We start from the raw sequence: 21,009 nt of genomic DNA, 5'->3' as shown, positions 1-21,009 counted from the left end.
TCATAGTCTTCCTCATTGTCTCCACCAACAGGAGTTACAGTTTGGGAACGAGGGTCTACATTATGCTCAGAACCTTCTGCGTCTGATCCTGGATCCGACTCATAAAGATTCTGGGCATCAGTGCAGATCATTTCCTCATCTGGATTCACAGAAGCTCTGGAGCCGACCTCTGATTCCCAGGCTATAGTATGAGTAAACAGCTCTGCAGACTCAACCATCTGTTCTACCCCATACTCAGACGGGCAGCTGGAGACTTGGGAGCTGTGAGGAAGCAAGTGCGATTGGGGTGACACCTCTGAGGACTGGAGTATTTGTGATGCTGAAGTTGATGTGGAGGAGAGCCCACTTAAAGGAGCAGTTGATATCCGTTGAAGCACCTGCTGTTTTTGTGCCTCATCTGGAATTTGTAGCGATTGGCGTGGCCGTAAGAAAGGGATCGTATCACATTGTCCGCTAAAAGAAGTAGACATCTTAGTTTGGCTGGAAGATGGTCTTTCTTCTGCAGATGTTACTGTTGCTTTAACACCTACCCCACGGACACAACCTTTTTTTCCCTTCCCAACACACCTATTCCCCTTTCCACCAGCAGCAGGCCTTTTCCCACTCATTTTGGTGGTTAACTAATTGACAACTCTGGAGTTGTTTGCACAACAAACGATGAATGGGAACTGAGCAGAGCTGAGTGGCCAAACTGTGGTATTAGCCCAAAAGGATTGGCTGGGTTAGATGCAGTAAAACAATTTTATTACATACACAGGTGGTGGAGCTTAGTATAGATGGACTAATAGAATGAGTCCAACACTGCTACAAGCCCAAAATTATTTTCAGAGCTAGATGCAGTAAAAAATTATTTGTAATTTGCAAGCTGGTGGAGCTTAGTATAGATGGCCTAATAGAATGAATACCACACACTGCTACTATGCCCAAAATTATTTTCCAGACAAGATGCAGCTAAAAATTATTTGTAATTTGCAAGCTGGTGGAACTTAGTATAGATGGCCTAACAGAATGATGCTATGCCCAAAAGGTTTTACTTGGCTAGGTGCAGTAAAAAAAAAATTGTGTTCTATACACAGGTGGTGTAGCTTGCAACACAGATACGCTACTCCACTGACTAATACACTCTGCAAGAGGCCAAAAAGGATTTGCTTAGCTAGATTTAGCCAAATGCTGTGAAAACACTTGCACAGCAATGGCACAGACCTGCCTGGCAAAAAGTCCTAGGAAATGCTGGAACCTAGTCCTCAAAAGGACTGCAATCACAACTATTCCCTACTCCCAAGCTATCTGTATATTTCAGAGAAAATTGACTTGAAATTAACACTGAAAGTATAGAGCACACAGCAACAGTGGTGCCGTCTAATACGCAGCTGCAGCAGTGAGAAAATGGTGGCGACAGGGAAAATGGCTGGGTCTTATAGGGCAAGGACATGTGACATACACAGCCAATGACACATGCCCTTACTTGTGTGAAAAAAAAGCAGTTCGCTCCGTGTGTGCGCTGCTGATAGGCTGACAGATTGCACCTCCCCACTGTAAATGTGGGAAAGAGAAAAAAAAATGGAGATCTTCATTATTTATGCAGAGATCCATCCCCTGCCCCGCTGTACACTCAAACTGCGTATTAACATTAATTTAATTTTCATCATTACTGTGAAAAAATCCAGTTATGATTTTGGTACACGAACAGTTATCGAACATAACCTCGAACAGCCGAATTTTTTTCAAATCGTTCGTGTTCGCCGAACGGCTCAAACACCGCTCAAAACCGCCAATGTCAAATTTGAGCTAACAGTTCGAGTTGATCACCCCTCATCTCCATTAATGAATATATAACTAACAGTTTCTGTTCTTATTGTAGGCATGAACAACTAAATGATTTCCTGGGACTGAGGCATGCATGTGCATGGCTGATAACAGAGAGATTCATGTCGAGTTGGCAAAGATGGCGCTAAGAGACGACTTCACCCCTCCCATCAGAATTCCTAAGGCGTTACTGAAGCCAAGAGATACATGGATGAGCAAATTGCAGTGTGCCAAGTTATCAGAAAGAGCAATGAATTTTACTAATCCCACCTAGGAGTAGAATACTATATAACCCCATGTCTACATAATAAAGTATGCCATTTTGCATGGTTTAGTCTCTGAGTGAAGTTTTTCGACCAGATAAGCAAATTTGGTTGATTAGCTTCTCTGCATGCACTCTGACATCTTTAATTTGAAGGAGAGCAGTTACCTAGTGTATCTTAAATTGGTGAAACCTCCACATATGTACCCACCTATATCTCAACTACTGAATTTCAACTGACCCATTCCTTGAGGTATCTAAAATATTTCTTCTCTTTCAGAACAATTGGTCATCAGAAATCTTTAATTACATGATACATTTTCTACAGAGCTGTAAAACATGAGGAATATCCAGTGTAATGTCATCAATACACGTTTTCAGATCTCAGTTAAATTTGAGTACAGGTTTCTAAATCCGGAGATGCAGGTTATTAGAACAGTCTGTGGTCTTCACAATCCAGATGTTTGGAGATAAAGATATTCTGCAAATTTCCACATTTTCAGCAACTTCTCAAGTTTCTCCAATCACAAACGACATGACCATGAGCGCGGGGTGATCAGTCCCCAGAATGTTTTCTGCAAAAAAATAAAATAAATTGTACAAATGATATAAATATATCAGTTAATTTTTAAAAAAAAAGCAGGTTGTAAAATATAAATATATGTATTCATTTATATATTGAATGGGTTGTGTAATGAAAGTGACCCCATCCATATTCTCTGCGAAGTGCAAAAACCTTAGTAGAGGGAGGTCCAAAGCAGGGTACATCGCTATATAAGCTATACAGGAATCTCTGGCAGTCCCGGCCTGTCTGTGTATTTGTTCCGTGATCGTTCTTGAGGAGCGAAACCACTCCCTTGCCTTTCAACTTCCAGCCTGATGGGGGTGGTGGTGCGCTCCTGATGATTGACAGGTGGATGGAAGGCATCTTATATGGTGAGAGGTTGGAAAAGTTGAGCTTGTTTAGCTTAGAAAAACAATGCCGCAGAGGAGATCTCATTTACATGTATAAATATATGTGTGGTCAGTACAAAGGACTGGTACATGACTTATTCTTTCCAAAGACCATACTAAGGACTAGGGGGCACTCATTACGGGTGGAATAAAGGAGATTCCGGCACCTAAATAGGAAAGGGTTCTTTACAGTCAGAGCAGTCGGACTGTGGAATGTTATGTTATGTTATGTTATGTTATGTTATGTTATAAGACCGCCCACTGGACTCCTACCACCTGAAAGATTTTAATGAATAAAATACAAGTAGGAGGAGGAGAGCTGAATGTTTGTCTTATTGATCACAGCCTGAAATCATTGTAAGGCCACGGCCCCACTATCAGTATTTGGTCAGTATTTTTTCTCAGGAGTGGGAGCCAAAACCAGGAGTGGGTGATAAATGCAGAATTGGTGACTTGTTTCTATTATACCTTTTCTCTGATTGTTCCTCACCTGATTTTGGCTCCCACTCCCGAGAAAAAATACTGACCGAATACTGATAGCGGGGCCGTGGTCTACTAGTAATTCTACGGATCAGTATTTGTATAAGGCTTTATTCACTCTTGTGATCTGTTCATAAAGCAGAGTTGAACATAGTAAGGGCTGTATTTGATACAAGAAATAAGAGCGCAGTGCACACAATCTCTCATTTTTCTGTTTAGCGTTTACACTGTGAATATTACACTGGATACAGGGTTTCTTTGTAATTCTTGGTATAAGCCAGAAGTCACATGTCTGTGCATCCACCCCCGGATCCCAATGGGAATAGGTCACTCAGTAAAATAATGTTTCATTATTAGGGTCTAGAAATCCTCCTGTTGCTCTCTATCATGTACGGGGCCGGTCATCTGATTCATGCTGCAATAAAAACAGGCAACATGACTCAGAGACCACTAGCTCCACTATCGTACTGGAATATATTAATTCTGAAATTCTTTGACACTTGAGAGAAAACCGTTTAAAATGGTGGTTGGGGATGAGGTGACAAGGATGACTACAGCATGTGCCTTCCAACTTTTCTTTGACAGGTCGCTCTGTATACACACAAATAGGGAGAGACTTGTCAGTCTAGGTGAGTGGGCGGACAGAAGAAATCGGGGCCCTGCCTCTTGAATAAAGAAAAAAGAAAAAGTAACAACACTTACCAATTATTCTAGAAAAAAAAAAAAAAGTCTTCTTCCATCAATATCTCATGTCCAAGCAATGTTAGACAGCCATGGAGTTTTTACCAATCTCAGCTAGTCACCTGGCTCCCTGCCACCATTTCAAACTATGTTTTCTCTGAAACGCATCAGTGTTTTACAGTAGAACATTCTGTCATGCAGGGTGTGGGAAACACTTAGTGCAACACAGAGGGAAGAGGGAAAGGGAGCCCAGACACTAGGGAAAGGGGGAAGTAGAGACCTCCTAGTCTGATCTAGTGTCACCCTGTCTCAACTACCGTCTCTATATTGGCTCTTCACCAATCGCCACACGCGTGCCTCGCCCCGACTTTCCCTGGCATATGGCTAAGGCTAGGGAAGGGAGGACATGAGCACTAGTCGATCTCCACTAGACTCTATAGACAACAAGGGTAGACAAACAGGGGGGAATTGCTTAGCTTTAGTCGACTCCAGACAAATGCACACACGGCCTCAAGCGCAAGAGAGGACAAAGTACTTCTCTTGCTAAAGCCTCACAAATAGTAATGAATATTGCTGGCACCTCCCTCTCAGACACACCAGGTATTTATACACTCAGGCCAGAGAGCTAATTAGCCACATGGAGGTAGCTGCTGGGTCCTAGAGACAGCCAGCCTCTAAGATGATGTCTGTAATGCCAAACGTAGAGATCTCCTGCAACCAATTGCAGGGCGACTGTCTGTCATCTCTGACACGTTCGTGTCTGCAATAACAGAGCCCGACTCTGATGATCCTGATTTACCTCTGTGAGGGGGCAGTGGATTTGGGCGTACCATTCCTGACAGTATAAGCACAGCTGGATTCCCTGGCCAATGAAGAGGAAGGTCCACATCATCACGTTCCACACCGGGCTGGTCCAATTATCATTCATCATGAGTTGAAAACAGACTGGAAGACACAAGGAGTACGAGAGAAGTCTGACTCGCTTATATAACATCTCCACTATGTAATCCTAGTGCACGCTTACGTGGACCGAGCATGCCTGCTTGCTTCAATAGGAAGGAATAAACAAATTGCTTTCAATTACCATGATCACAATGAAATTCAATGTATGCTATCCAAGCTGCTTTCTTATATATTAGTTGGGGATAGGTCATACCAAAATTGACAGCTTCAGACCACGTTTACTTAAACTGTGTGGCCTAAAAGGGACCCATCAAATGTACAGAACTACTGAGAGCATGAAACCCAGAAAAGCTCCGTATTACACAGAGCGGTTTTATTCTGAAACTTTGTCGTATTCCAGATAAAATATACTGAAGCTTGAAAAAACTAGTTGGGAACAGGAAAAAAGGAGCTCGCTTCTCCTGTACGGCACCTGGCTGATTATGGAAGGTGCATCCTGACTGCTGGGTGGGAGCTGCAGGTGCCGATAGCGAATTGCTGGTTATATGTAAAGGGAAAAAAGTGAGATATGATGATTCTCATATAAAAGTGTGGGATGTCTATCCCCTTCAAGTAGTGAAGGATAGTAATGGGTTATTTGCAACCAATCCGAGACAAAGCGCCAGCTCCCTGCTAGAAATGATAGAAGCCGGCACCCCAGTGAGAGCCACTAAATTCTCTGAATGACTCTCACTGGGCGTAAAATGACAGTGTTTGGAGGCCAAAACTCCTACCACCAATTTAATTTCTGGTGTTTCAGTTGCAGATGGGTGGAGTTATTATTATTATTATTATTATTATTATAGTGCCATTAATTCCACAGTGCTTTACAAGTTTAAAAGGGGTATACATAGCAAACAACAAGTACAATAATTTGAACAAAATCGAGTCAAAGACTGGTACAGGAGGAGAGAGGACCCTGCCTACGAGGACTCACAATCTACAATTTCAACTTTGTTAATTTCATCTGGTTTTGGCTTACAAATACTGACCAAATACTCAACGTGCGCACATTGCCTTAAATGTTTGTTCACCCATGGTGAACATATATTTAATAGGAATCCATTTAGGATCCCAAAAAAGCTGACTTTTTGGTGAGTGGAGCCAAGTGATCCAGATCACCAAAAACAACCAGACTGCCCATCACAAGAGGCTTCTGCCCCCATCTTTTTTTTTTCCTTGGAGGCAAGTTTCTTGTTCTCCCCTCTCTTATGAATTAGTGCAAAAATTTAGGGTCCAATGAATGTTCCAATGTTTGTTGGAAAAGGAAAAAAAAGAAAATGTTTTCAATTTTTCAATGTTTGATCACTTTTAATGTGATGATTGTTGGGATCTGGTGTTAATTGATGTCTCTTCTAATATTACAGCTAGGCTTCCATATGTGAAGTCACAGTTGACGATGTGGACCAATGTGGGCATTAGTGTGTTGCTATGAAGGCGGACGGACATGCACGCCGATATGCCGGCGGTCAGCATATCGCATCAGAGCCCGGTTTAAATAAAAGTTGAGTTAAATGCCAGAGTTAAACAAAAGTTTGATTCACAAAATTAATAAAGCTGTAGCTGATCACTTTCAGGCAAATGTTAAAACCGGCGCCTGGCATTTTCTTGGATAAGGTTATAGGAAAGGGTGTGGCTGCTAACAGGGAAGCACAGGGTTCGCTATACCTGCCAGCCATCTGGCTTTCCCCTACCAGCTTGGTCTGTCTCTATATGGAATAGCGACAGGGCTGTCTATTAAGTCGAGCCAGGCAAAGAGAAGCGCACCGTGGACTCAGATTAAAGTACAATATTATAGCTGCTAAGACCACAACCAATCTGTACAACAGGGAGCCCAAACTCCAATGTATGAATGGAGTAAGCATGTGCAACCACCACTCCTGTAAACAGTTAATGGAGCGGTGGTTGCACATGCTCTATATCGTTCCAGACCGGGCACTTTTTTGTGACCATGGTTGGGTCCCAGTCGTCAGTCCCCAGCAATTTTATAATTTATTGCCAAACTGGCAGTGAAAGACTAATTTAGGCAGGGATGAATAAAAGAAATATGATCATAAGTTTGTCATACATCAGAATGAAAGTTTTATACAGTCAAAATGATCATGATCTGAACCATCTGAGTCTACTCAGCACAGACCAAAAGTTTGGACACACCTTCTCATTTAAAGATTTTTCTGTATTTTCATGACTATGAAAATTGTACATTCACACTAAAGGCATCAAAACTATGAATTAACACATGTGGAATTATATACTTAACAAAAAAGTGTGAAACAACTGAATATATGTCTTATATTCTAGGTTCTTCAAAGTAGCCACCTTTTGCTTTGATGACTGCTTTGCACACTCTTGGCATTCTCTTGATGAGCTTCAAGAGGTAGTCACCAGAAATGGTTTTCACTTCACAGGTGTGCCCTGTCAGGTTTAGTAAGTGGGATTTCTTGCCTTTTAAAAGGGGTTGGGACCATCAGTTGTGTTGTGCAGAAGTCTGGTGGATACACAGCTGATAGTCCTACTGAATAGAATGTTAGAATTTGTATTATGGCAAAAAAAAGCAGCTAAGTAAAGAAAAACGAGTGGCCATCATTACTTTAAGAAATGAAGGTCAGTCAGTCCGAAAAATTTGGAAAACTTTGAAAGTGTCCCCAAGTGCAGTTGCAAAAACCATAGAGCGCTACAAAGAAATGGGCTCACATGAGGACCGCCTCAGGAAAGGAAGACCAAGAGTCACCTCTGCTTCTGAGGATAAGTTTATCCGAGTCACCAGCCTCAGAAATCGCAGGTTAACAGCAGCTCAGATTAGAGACCAGGTCAATGCCGCACAGAGTTCTAGCAGCAGACACATCTCTTCAACAACTGTTAAGAGGAGACTTTGTGCAGCAGGCCTTCATGGTAAAATAGCTGCTAGGAAACCACTGCTAAAGACAGGCAACAAGCAGAAGAGACTTGTTTGGGCTAAAGAACACAAGGAATGGACATTACACCAGTGGAAATCTGTGCTTTGGTCTGATGAGTCCAAATTTGAGATCTTTGGTTCCAACCACTGTGTCTTTGTGAGATGCAGAAAAGGTGAACGTATGGACTCTACATGCCTCGTTCCCACCGTGAAGCATGGTGGAGGAGGTTTGATGGTGTGTGGGTGCTTTGCTGGTGACACTGTTGGGGATTTTTTCAAAATTGAAGGCATACTGAACCAGCATGGCTACCACAGCATCTTACAGCGGCATGCTATTCCATCCTGTTTGCGTTTAGTTGGACCATCATTTATTTTTCAAACAGGACAATGACCCCAAACACACCTCCAGGCAGTGTAAGGGCTATCTGACCAAGAAGGAGAGTGATGGGGTGCTACACCAGATGACCTGGCTTCCACAGTCATCAGACCGGAACCCAATCGAGATGGTTGGGGTGAGCTGGACCGCAGAGTGAAGGCAAAAGGGCCAACAAGTACTAAGCATCTCTGGGAACTCCTTCAAGATTGTTGGAAGACCATTTCCGGTGACTACCTCTTGAAGCTCATCAAGAGAATGCCAAGAGTGTGCAAAGCAGTCATCAAAGCAAAAGGTGGCTACTTTGAAGAACCTAGAATATAAGACATATTTTCAGTTGTTTCACACTTTTTTGTTAAGTATATAATTCCACATGTGTTAATTCATAGTTTTGATGCCTTCAGTGTGAATGTACAATTTGCATAGTCATGAAAATACAGAAAAATCTTTAAATGAGAAGGTGTGTCCAAACTTTTGGTCTGTACTGTATATCAACTAAATAAACGTACTGGCTTGAATTGTCTCTTGCTGTCAGCGCTCATCCACAGTGGCATAGTGCCAATAGCGGCAGGTCAGCCCGACGCCAGCCCCCATCCGGGATCGCACTTTCAACTGTATCGGCATCCTGGATGCGGATACAGTTGAAAACAATGATGGAGGAGGGAGTGTCTGTTGATGCTCCTTCCTCCATCATTATCTCTCTGCATCTGATGTCTTTTTTTTTTTATTTTATTTTATTTTGGGAGGGTAGTGGGGGCTATTAAAACCTCTGCTATGGGGCCTCATGATTTCTATATACGACCATGCACATTCATGATATTTATTATTGTTTATTGACAGGTCATAGCAGCTGAACATAGTAGCAGCTAAAGGGAAACTGTGAAGTTTAGGTGCTACTAAACATTGGAGATTAGAGTTGAGCAAAACGACTGGCAGGACACAGGTCCAGAGACCATGTCAGTAGTCCATGGCATGACGTTGTGGGGCCTGTCAATCAGAAGAGACACCCAGAATGCAGGAAAGTAGTAAAAAGCTCAAAGTGCTCTGGCCCATCAGCCACAAAGAACTGAGATGGTTACTTTATCAGGGTCTTGTGAGAAGTTTTGCTCAACTCTACTAAACATAGAAGTGCTAGTATTTTTAGCGAACCATAAGCATATACCATAACATAAAAGCAGATCATCCCACTAGTTCGCTGCTCTTGGAAAGAGGAGCTTGGCTCTGGTTGGCCCCATTTTTTTTGCTATTGGGTTGTGATAATCTCCAAAGAGAACATGAATGTTTGTGAATAAGTGGGTGCAAAGAAGGGGAAACAAACACCAAATCATTATTTCTATCATAACACGAATCAGACATCAAGTGGAAGTCAGAGCTGTGGCTGGCTGCTCGCTTCCTCTTGAAGTCCGATTTGTCCGAAGGCGGGGAGTGTGAAGCCAGCGCTGATTGGGCACAGGGATCGAATGACATAATGTGAAGCAAGCCCCGGGAGAGCCAGTGTGACACCACTGGAATGGCGGCAACAATGAGAATAAAGTGTTGTTATTTTACTGTGGGCAAACATACGGATTCAGCCGGGTTGTCCGAGGAGAGGACAGCCCCTTTAATAGGGGCACGTGTTCATATGCAACAACAGCTAACACCACAATTATGAAGAAAAAACAAACAAACAAACATGAATTTATATACCTCCGAAAATAGCAAAAAGGCAGAACATGACCGGGTAAAAGAAACCAAGAGACAATGTTAAAACAAATTCATGCACAAAGGCGGAGATGAGGAACACTGACAGCATCACTCCTGTGCGGAAACGTTTCTTCAACAGCTAAAAAATAAGAATATGTCACTTTCTGAGTCCAGGCTTACATATTCAGACTTTCCTAATAATCCTATGCTATAATCCTTACCCATAGCAGATCCTGATAGACATAATAATACAACCAGTCATGGACGACCACATTCCACGTGCGGTAGTAGTTAGAGAAGGATTTGGAGTTCCACCAGTCCTGTAGAAAAAGAGAACAGCAGCTTTGTTATACTACCATACCAAGCACAAACCACTGTGCAAAAAGAAAAGTGCAGTCACCTTGTAGAACATACGATCTGCAAAGCGGAGCATCTCAGCAAAGGCGTTCAACCAACAGTGCAGAAATGCAAAGAATGAGATTAGCAGCACAAAGGTGCCTGAAAAACAGAACAAAGGTAAAATCAAAAAACGAGCCCCAAAATGTGTATGAAGCTGCTGTATATTATACTGTATAAAATAATCATTATGTGTCCATGATATCTATTATTGTATATATGGCAACTACTGTCATCATAAAAGTAATTGGGAGATTGTCACGGTCCTATTATACCATCATCATCATATAGGCTTTTATTTATGGTAGTGTCATCAGAAAATGACCTATTGTTTCAATCAGGTTTTATCTTAAATTAATGTTTTGTAATTTTTGGTATTTTTTTTATTTTTCATATTTCACTCTGTAATAAAATTGCAAGATTTCTACATTTCTTTCCTTAGGTTCAAGTCCTCCCAAGGGGACTAAAAAAAAAAAAAAAAAAACTATAAATGAAAACAAAATGTTCTAAAAATATTATATATATATATACACACACATACATATATACACATACATATATATATATATATATATATATATATATATATATATATATACACACACACACACACATTATATATATACATATATACATATATATATATATATATATATATATATATATATATATATATATATATATATATATATATATATATATATATATATATATATATATATATATATATATATATATATACACACATTTGATAGTTATGTCCAATCAAAAAATTTTCTATTATCACAGGTTTAACACAAAGAAGAAAAAATGAAAAAAAAATTACCAGAATTTCCAATTTTGATATCAGCATGAGCAAGGGACAATGTTGAGAGCAGTATTCTGCTCCCACTGTGTCCTGGTGTAAAATTAAGAATGAAATAAAAAAAATCTTTATACTCACCTTTCCAAAGGGGTCCCCCGCTCTAATCCATCTGGCCACTCGCAACGAGGAACCGATGAGAATGACTCGCTATAGTGAGCGGTGTCCTGTAATTCACTGAGCTCAGTACAGAGCAGGGGCGAGTCATTCTCCCCGGCGTGAGTGGTCAGGTGGATTACAGTGGGGGACATCTTCGGAAAGGGGAGTATAAGAATTTTTTTTATTTTATTCTTATTTTAACACCAGGACATAGTGGGAGCAGAATACTACTCTCAACATTGTCCCTTGCCTGCGCTGATCGCAGTGCAAGCAGTGGACAATGATGACAGATGCCTGCAGCACCCGGCGCTTGGGAACAGCACTAACTGTACTGCTGATTCCCAGGCGCCGGTACGTGTCACATGGACATCATCCGTGTGTCAGTGCGTACGACGTTTTGCGGCCCGTGCTGCGAGAAAAAAAACCCGGACATTTCAGCGTGTTTTGCCCACAGACAAACGGTCCGTGGAAACTCACTGATGTGCATAGACTCATTAATTTGAATGGGTCTATGTGTATCAGTGTCTCCAGTATGTGTGGAAACGGACACCACACCGAAAAACAGATGTGTGAAAGAGGCCTAAAAGAGTCTTTTCATCAGGCAATGGAATACCAAAATGCAATGACATTTTTTCAAATTTCCTTAATTTTATTACACAATCATACAAAGCTGAGCTGCAGCACCTACACTATCTGAATGACTTCTTATTTGTAATACCCATCTCTTCGACAATTCCCTTATGACTACCCAATGGATGAATGTTGAAAATGTTTCAAAGTAATAACATCATAATGAAGAGTCAATTGGCAAACATTTTTCAAAGTAATAAGCTCCATCAAAATAAAAACCTATAGGGCAGTGGTGGCGAACCTATGGCACGTGTGCCAGAGGGGGCACGCAGAGCCCTTCCGGTGGGCAAGCGCGCCATCTCCTCAGCAGTAGCGCCGCCGTCACTCTCCTCTGCCTGCGCACCGTCCCATCAGGCCGCGGCCACGCTAAGGAAGGTGAGGGTGGCAGCACTAGTGCTGAGGGGATGGCGCATGGGTTGAGGCAAACCCATGCGTGCAGAGGAGAGTGGCGGTGGCGCTAGTGCTGAAGAGATGGCGCACGTGCCCACAGGTAGGACTGTGATATATGAAGAGACCGGAGCAGTGGGGGAACGGGCAGAGATGAGTAGTTATTTTTCTTAATGTGGGCCCATTACACGGTATGGAGGACCATGTGGGGCCCATTACACGGTATGGAGGACCATGTGGGGCCCATTACACGGTATGGAGGACCATGTGGGGCCCATTACACGGTATGGAGGACCATGTGGGGCCCATTACACGGTATGGAGGACCATGTGGGGCCCATTACACGGTATGGAGGACCATGTGGGGCCCATTACACGGTATGGAGGACCATGTGGGGCCCATTACACGGTATGGAGGACCATGTGGGGCCCATTACACAGTATGGAGGACCATGTGGGGATTACAGTTGGAGAATCATACTGTGATGGGGGTCTCTATTCTCTGTTGGGGAGGTTGAGGGAGCGGGGTCCAGTAGGGTCATGATACGGTGTGTGTGAAGGAATTCACTGTGGGGGTATCATGCTGTGTTTGGGGCCCTTTTTTTGCATCATATTTTATTATCTGTTTTATTCAAGGTTTTTTATCGTTTATTACATATTTAAATTAGGCCATTGGAACATATGATTTTTATTGCTATTACGCAACATATTATATTATTCCAATATAATTCCAATTGTTAATCATTTTGACAAGGAAAACCTCTCTCAATTGTAGACATTTTTTAACAAATATCAAAGATGGCCCTTGACTTTGTCCAAGCTTTTAATGTAGGCCCTCTGTGTATTTGAGTTTGACATCCCTGGCTTAAAGAGTTAGGCTGCGTTCACACATTGCGTATTTCCCTGCATTTTTTTACGCTGCGTATTTTCCTGCTTTTTTTACCTGTGTTTTTTTACGCAGGTAAAAAAAGCACCTCCATTCACACACTGCGTAAAAAAGCGCAGCAAAAAACGCAGTGTGAAATGAAGGGTGACATGTGTCATGTATGTGTCTGTGTGTCGTGTGTGTACTGTGTGTCTATGTGTCCTGTGTGTCCCTAGCAGTGTATGTACAGACTATGGATACTCACCTACCCGATGGATGAGAGACGCGTCTGCTACGTCCCGCGCTTGCAGCATCTGCCGTGAAGCGATCAGCTGATTGTCACGTGACCGGCTTGTAATAAGCTGACCGGAAGCCGGTTACAAGCCGGTTAGCTAACAGCTGATCGGCTCACCGGCAGATGCTGGAAGCGCGGGATTGGAGCGGACGCCTCTCCCCTGACATCGGGTAGGTGAGTATCCACCTGCGCCTCCGTAAAAAAGCGATGGAATTACACAGTGTGTGTGAACACCGCTGCGTAATTTCATCGCTTATAAAGGGCACAACAGTGAGAAAGCGCGGGACGCAGCTGCGTAAAGAATTGACATGCCAATTCTTTACGCAGTTGCGCTTTCCCGCTGCGTAAAATTACACAGTGTCTGAACGGCAAAGTGAATTTCCCATTCACTTTGCTGGCAGACACAAGGCACATTGCGTATTTTCAAAAAGCGCGCGAAAATACGCAATGTGTGAACGCAGCCTTACTCTCATCATGATAAAGGGTTACAATCGCAAAGATGTTGTAAAAAACAAACAACTTTGCAATTTTACTTTTGATTAAAAATCCTCTCCATTCTCAAGAACAGACCTCTTCTGCAATCGGTGGCTGGTATCTTAGACTTGGAGGGCAGCACTTACAAACTCTCTGCTATAGACTATAGTGCGCTGATGTACGAGTTGTTTATCTAAACTAAAACTTCAGTATTCAGGTTAACCCCTTAACGACCGCCGTAACGCATGTTCACGGCGGCAGTTCATGGTACTTATTCCTCAGCACCGTGAAAACGTATCGCTGAGGAACAAGGCTGTAGCGCCCCCAGAGTCGGAAATTCTCCGGGGTCTCAGCTACTGAGGGTAACTGAGACCCTGGAGAATATGATCAGGATCGGTTTTTCCGGTCCCCTGTCACGTGATCGCCATTATTCAACGAATAATGGCGATCACAAAAAAAAAAAAAGTGTGCCCGCAGTTTACAATCATTTCTCTCTCCTCTGACATGATATACATGTCAGAGGAGAGAGAAATTAAGCCCTCCCGAGACCCCCGGTACCTCCGCCATCCTCCGATAACCCCCCAGATCTTCCCCCGGTGCTCTGGCATCTTGTTAGAGAAAAAAAATGGCAGGCACATGCGTAGTGCGCCCTCTGAGATCTGTCGGCCGGTGCCAGGCAACAACAGGGAATTTTCCCTATTGGTTCATTTTGATCACTGTGATAAAAAATAAATTAATAATAAATCAAAGCCCCTCTACGCCCCCCTTAGGTAAATAAAAATTGTAAAATAAAAAATATATATGGTCTGCTCGTCCAGGGTTAGGGTTAGGTTTTTTTTCAAAAGTAATGAAAAAAAAAAAAAAAGAAAAAGATGACGATATGGTGACTAGTGTTCAGCAGATGTGCTCGCTACTTCAGTTTGCATCGGGTGCTCGGGTATGCACCGAGTATCGCGGGTGCTCGAGTGACATGCTCGAGTCCTCGCCACGCATGTTTCGTGATTGTTATACAGCCAAAAAAAACCTCACGGGGATTGCCTGCCATACACGAGCGATCCCTGTATGTTTTTTTTGGGTGTCTAACAACTGTGAAACAAGCGGTCGGGGACTCGAGCACCCGTGATACTTGGTACATACCTGAGTACCCGATGCAAACTCAAGTACTTGCGCTCAAGACTAATGACAACTTATTCAATATGATGACCTAATGTTATTAAATTTGGTTTCGTACCTCTGGGTTCAAAATGTTCACTATACCCCTTGATAAAATCCTTGAGGGGTCTAGTTTCCAAAATGGGGTCACTTGTGGGGGTTTTCACCGTTAAGGAGCATCAGGGGCTCCCCAAACGCAACATGGCGTTATTCAAGCAAATTTGACATTCAAAAAGTCAAATAGTGCTCCTTCCCTTCCGAACCCTGCCGTGCACCCAAAGAGTGGTTTTCCCCCACATATGGGGTATCGGCATACTCAGGAGAAATTGCACAACAAATTTTATGGTGAAATTTCTCCTGTTACCCTCATGGAAAAGCAAAATTGGGGACTGAAAAACATTTTTGTAGGAAAAATGTTAACATTTTATTTTTATGGCTCAATGTTATAAACTTCCGTGAAGCACCTGGGGGTTCAAGGTGCTCACCACACATCTAGATAAGTTCCCTAAGGGGTCTAGTCTCCAAAATGGTGTCACTTTTTGGGGGTTTCCACTGTTTAGGCACATCAGGGGCTCCCCAAATGCGACATGGCGTCCACTAATTATTCAAGCAAATTTTACATTCAAAAAGTCAAATGGCGAACCTTCCCTTGCAAACGCTGCCGTGTGCCCAAACAGTGTTTTTTCCCCACATATGGGGAATCAGCATACAAATTTTGTGGGCAATTTTCTCTTCTTACCCTTGAGAAAATTAAGAATTTAGGGCCTGAAGTAAAATTTGTGTGAAAAAAAATTAAATATGCATTTTTTCCTTCCACGTTGCTTCAGCTCCTGTGAAGCACGTGAAGGGTTAATAAACTTCTGTGGTTTTGAGCACCTTGAGGGGTGCAGTTTTTAGAATGTTGTCACTTTTGGGTATATTCTGTCATAAAGGCCCCTCAAAGTCACTTCAAATGTGATGTAGTCCCTAAAAAAATGGTTTTGTAAATTTTGTTGGAAAAATGAGAAATCGCGGGTCAATTTTTAACCCTTATAACTTCCTAACAAAAAAAAAATCTTGGTTCCAAAATTGTGCTGATGTAACGTAGACATTTGGGAAATGTTATTTATTAAATATTTTGTGTGACTGACACCAGGTTTCCCTATTTTATGATAAGTGGGGAATTGCTGTACCGAGTCACAAAAGTGAGGCAAGAGCTGGTGGAACAGTTAATAGTGCCACATGGCCCATTCGCATATCTTGGGGGGACATCTAGGGATGGAAAAAAAATTCAGGAACGGATTATGCAGAGGTTCTATTAGCCCGGGTGTCACCGGGAAATATTAAAGTATTGCAGGTCCTGCCCTACGTGCCAGTTAACCTCCCCCACCTCTCACTTTCGAAGTCCCCTCGTTCCATTGCCCATTATTGAAGTGCCGTTCGAGAGAATCGCCATGGACTTGGTTGGTCCCCTGGTTAACTCTGCTTGTGGGCATCAATATATCTTGGTCATTCTGGACTGTGCCACACGCTATCCGGAACCAATTCCCCTGAGAAACACCTCCGCAAAGAGTATAGCCCCCGAATTTTTACACGTTTTTTCCTGGACAGGTTTACCAAGGGAGATCCTGACCAACCAGGGAACACCTTTTATGAGTAAGGTGATGAGGTAGTTATGCAAGGTCTTGCAAATCTCCCAACTGAGGACTTCAGTGTACCATCCTCAGACAGATGGCCTGGTGGAAAGAGTTAATAAAACACTAAAGAGTATGCTCAGGAAGGCCAGAGAAAAAATAGTAGAGACTGGGACTGTCTCCTCCCGTATCTGTTGTTCCCCATCTGAGAGGTTCCACAGGCCTCTACGGGGTTCTCGCCATTCGAACTCCTGTATGGCCGACATCCGCAATCTCCTTGATGTACGAAAGGAAACCTGGGAAGCCGAAGTCACGCCCCACAGGAGTGTCATCGAGCATGTCGCTCTGATGCAGGAGAGGATTGCAAAGGTGATGCCCATCGTCAAAGAACATCTCCTCCAGGCACAAGAGACGCAGGCCAGGGTTTACAACCGCTCAGCCAGAGAGCGGCAATTCAATCCTGGTGACAGAGTCCTCGTTCTGATACCTACCGTGGAAAGCAAGTTCTTGGCCAAGTGGCAAGGATCGTATGAGGTGGTGGAAAAGGTTGGCGAAGTGAATTATAAGGTTCACCATCCGTAAGCCCTACCAGATATAGAACGTCAACCTCATCAAGCCGTGGCAAAACAGATGCGGTAGAAGCTCCATGCTTACTGGTCAAACCAGAAAGTGAGGTTGGAGGGGTTGCAATAGTGGAGACGCTAACGTAGGAGCAAAAACAGCAGCGTCGGGAGTTGCTGCAAAAGAACAGGGACCGGTTCTCAGAATTGCCGGGCTGCACAAGCGTCATAGAACATGAGGTTCTGACGGAGCCACACGTGTGGGTGAACTTGAAGCCCTATCGGATACCTGAGGCCTGACAAGAGTTGATCTCTAAAGAGTATGCTGAAATTCGGTGTCATTGAAGAGTCCAAGAGCGGTTGGTCGAGCCAGATTGTCCTGGTCCCAAAACCCGAAGGCGAGTGGAGATTCTGCACTGACTATCGGAAATTGAATGAAGTCTCCAAATTCGACGTGTATTCAATGCCGCGTGTTGATGAGCTGATCAAGAGACTCGGGCCAGCAAGGTACATAACCACCTCGGATTTAACAAAGGGATATTGGCAGATTCCAATGGCACAGGGAGCCAAGGAGAAGACTGCGTTTTCTACGCCGAAAGGATGCTTCCAGTATATCCGGATGACGCTTGGACTGCAGGGGGCCCCTGCAACCTTCCAGAGAGCTATGGATTGAATCCTTGCACCCAATAAACAATACACCGCAGCATACCTGGACAATATTGTTATCTTCAGCCCGGTCTGGGAGAGTCGTCTGGAAAAGATCCAGGTTGTGTTTGATGCTCTAAGGAAGGCGGGGTTTTCAATAAACCCAAAGAAATGTGCCATGGGGAAAGAAGAAGCCAAATACCTGGGTTATGTAGTGGGGAGGCGCGAGATCAAACCCCAAATCAGTAAAGTGGAGGCAATCCAAACCTGGCCGAGATCGCTGTCAAAGAAACAGGTTAGAGCCTTCCTGGGGATCGTGGGATACTACTGGAGGTTCATCTCAAACTTTGCCATGATGGCCGCACCCCTGACTAACCTCCTTCAGGGGACGAAATTGGCTATGGCCAAGTGGACTGCAGAGGCGGAGTCGGCCTTTCAAGAAATGAAGGTGGCGCTGTGTAAGCAACTGGTCCCTGTGGCCTCTGACTTTAAACTCCAAACGGATGCTTCAGATGTCGGTTTGGGAGCAGTCCTTTTCCAGGAGATACACGGGGACTAGAACCCTGTTCTCTACCCGAGTTGGAAGCTGTCCTCATGCGAGAAGAATTAGTCTGTCATAGAGAAGGAGTGCATGGCAATAAAGTGGGCGGTGGACACGTTACGGTACTATCTATTAGGTAGAAAATTTAGATTGGTATCCGACCATGCCTCACTCAGATGGATCAGGGAAACAAAAAAATGCCAGGGTACCCACTGGTTTTTAGCCCTACAAGATTTCAACTTCCATGTAGAACATAGAGCAGGGAAGCTACGGGGTAATGTCGAGAATCCCCTGTCTGTTAGTAGAAAGTGCCAAGCTCCACGGCTTTAGGCAGAGGGGGAGGTATGTAAGGTGGCTAATGGTCACGTAGTCGATAGGAGGTATGTATCACAGAGATGGCTTGTCTCTGTGATGTAACCCCGAGTATTTTCTCTAGTGCACGCACGCACTAAGAGGCACCGGCACCGGGTTACAGGTAGCTGTGAAAAGTTGGGCGGGTCTAACTACCCACATACCTCACCTCTGGGTGTGGTTAACAGCCTATATAAAAGGAGGCTGTTTGTCACTGGGGCTGTGTTTGGAGGGAGCAGGCCTCCTGTGTGTTGTCTCCAGAATGAGCTGTGTGCTGGACACGTACCCACCTGTGTGACCACAGGTCTGGCTTACCAAGAGACTTTGCTTAAAGGACAGTTTTCTTTTGCTTTCGCCTGCACTAAAGGCTGTTAGTTTGCATTTTGCTTTTGACGTTTTATGAAGATAATAAACCGCTATGGATATTTAAAAGGGACATGCCTCCTGTGTGCCTCACACCGCACCTGAGTGAGTACAATCCCTAACACACACACACATTATTTATTATATATTTATTAGGGATTCTACTCAAGCTCATTGTGATTACCAGCTTCAGTGCTCACATGCTGTGATCTGTGGCACCCGGCGCGTGCGCAGCCAATGTATCGCGTGGTCACCGCTGCAGTGTCATGCAAGCGGTGCGCAAGATGACCGGAAGCCACAGGTCACAGCACGTGCGCACTGCAGCTGGTAATCACAGTCTCAGTGCGCACGCGCCGGACCAGCGGCCCGTGTGTGCAAATGCGCATGCGCCCCTCAAACCTAGCGCTTGCCAGGAGCAGTATTCAAATGTCATGGGCGGCGCCAGCATTAACTGAACGCGGCGCTAACTGAATCACTGACTGAATACGAGCAGGTAAGAAAGTATATAAAACATTATAACATCATTATACTACCACCAATTTTCATGAAAACAGCTTGTTAGTGATGCACATTGCATCACTAACAACGCTATGGGGGCAGTATACATAGCAACTAGGACGTAACAGGTTCCCTTTAAGAGAAATTGCGCAATAAATTGTGTGGTACAATTACTCCTGCTTCTCTTGTGAAACTGAAAAATTTGGGGCTAAAGCAACATTTTTGTGGGGAAAAAAACAAAAACACGATTTTTCATGTCCCTGTTCTTAATCTTACCGGGCAGTGTAGCATGGAAGAATGAAAGCACCAACATCTTCGTACTGAATGGCTGCTTGCTCATGTTTTTGAACGCAGGGAAGCACAGTGTAATCAAGGTAAAGTACAGAAAAAAGACACAGCCAAGAAACTAATGATATTAAAGAAAAATAAAAAATTGATTAAACAGATTGCATTTGAGACCATAGATCATCTATTCTTCACACGACATATTGACCAATTCATATTTTTAATGTACAAAATAAAACACTACGCATAGTTATAACTATACATATGAGTAAATGAAAAGAAAAGCTGAAGTCTGAAACTGGAATCACAAGTGCAGTTTTTTTGTGAAGTTTTTTAAACCAGCATCAACTTGATATAATATGAATGGGAGATATAAGGAGCGCCGCGCTGGTGTTGGATCAATAAAGTGTCTCCCCCACTTCCTCATAGACTGTAAGCTCGCGAGCAGGGCCCTCACTCCGTTCGATATGAGATATGCTTATTCTGTATTGTCTGTATAAGTCCCCCCTAAAATTTGTAAAGTGCTGCGGAATATGTTGGCGCTATAAAAAATAAACTATTATTATTATTATTATTATTATTATTATTAATAAAGACTGCATCAAAAACTGCAGGTGTAATTTTCGTGCGACAGAGTTTTCCACTTCTAGTTCAGTTACTCAACTGTCTAATGCACTTACTTTTAAAGCGGATCTTTCACCAGACTTCAAAAAACTGCATACATTATTAACCCCTTCCTGACATCGGGCATACTGGTACATTCTATTTGGGCAGTTGTTTCTGCATTTGGACATACCAATACGCCATGATGAGGCCTGGTGCGATCACAACAATAGCTCGTCTTAACTGACAACCAAGCTCTTGAAGCAACAGCCAGGGTCAGTTCCAGCAGCGATCCTGACTGTTTAACCCCTCTA

The 21,009-nt window shown here is 43.3% G+C and overlaps 1 protein-coding gene across 2 annotated transcripts in view; it reads right to left on the bottom strand.

Moving 5' to 3' along the window:
• Positions 1-2,353: 2,353 nt before the first annotated feature.
• SOAT2 (sterol O-acyltransferase 2) overlaps positions 2,354-21,009 on the bottom strand; it is a 37,998-nt gene continuing 19,342 nt past the window's right edge. Inside the window, exons 10-15 of one of the 2 annotated variants that reach the window (XM_073662933.1) lie at positions 20,084-20,213; positions 10,478-10,575; positions 10,299-10,397; positions 10,081-10,216; positions 4,983-5,128; positions 2,354-2,643 (exon numbers count right to left, since the gene is read on the bottom strand). In XM_073662933.1, coding sequence (XP_073519034.1) covers positions 2,593-2,643; positions 4,983-5,128; positions 10,081-10,216; positions 10,299-10,397; positions 10,478-10,575; positions 20,084-20,213 — 660 coding nt within the window. In that variant the 3' untranslated portion in view covers positions 2,354-2,592. The remainder of the gene's footprint in view (positions 2,644-4,982; positions 5,129-10,080; positions 10,217-10,298; positions 10,398-10,477; positions 10,576-20,083; positions 20,214-21,009) is intronic. The other variant, XM_073662934.1, reaches the window with a different exon arrangement.

The sequence above is a fragment of the Phyllobates terribilis genome, unplaced genomic scaffold (assembly GCF_046119375.1).
Source record: "Phyllobates terribilis strain yellow unplaced genomic scaffold, ASM4611937v1 Scaffold_2__4_contigs__length_985480577, whole genome shotgun sequence".
Classification (NCBI taxonomy): domain Eukaryota; kingdom Metazoa; phylum Chordata; class Amphibia; order Anura; family Dendrobatidae; genus Phyllobates; species Phyllobates terribilis.
The sequence above is the reverse complement of the archived record's forward strand: the minus strand, read 5'-3'. Positions and strand labels throughout refer to the sequence as shown.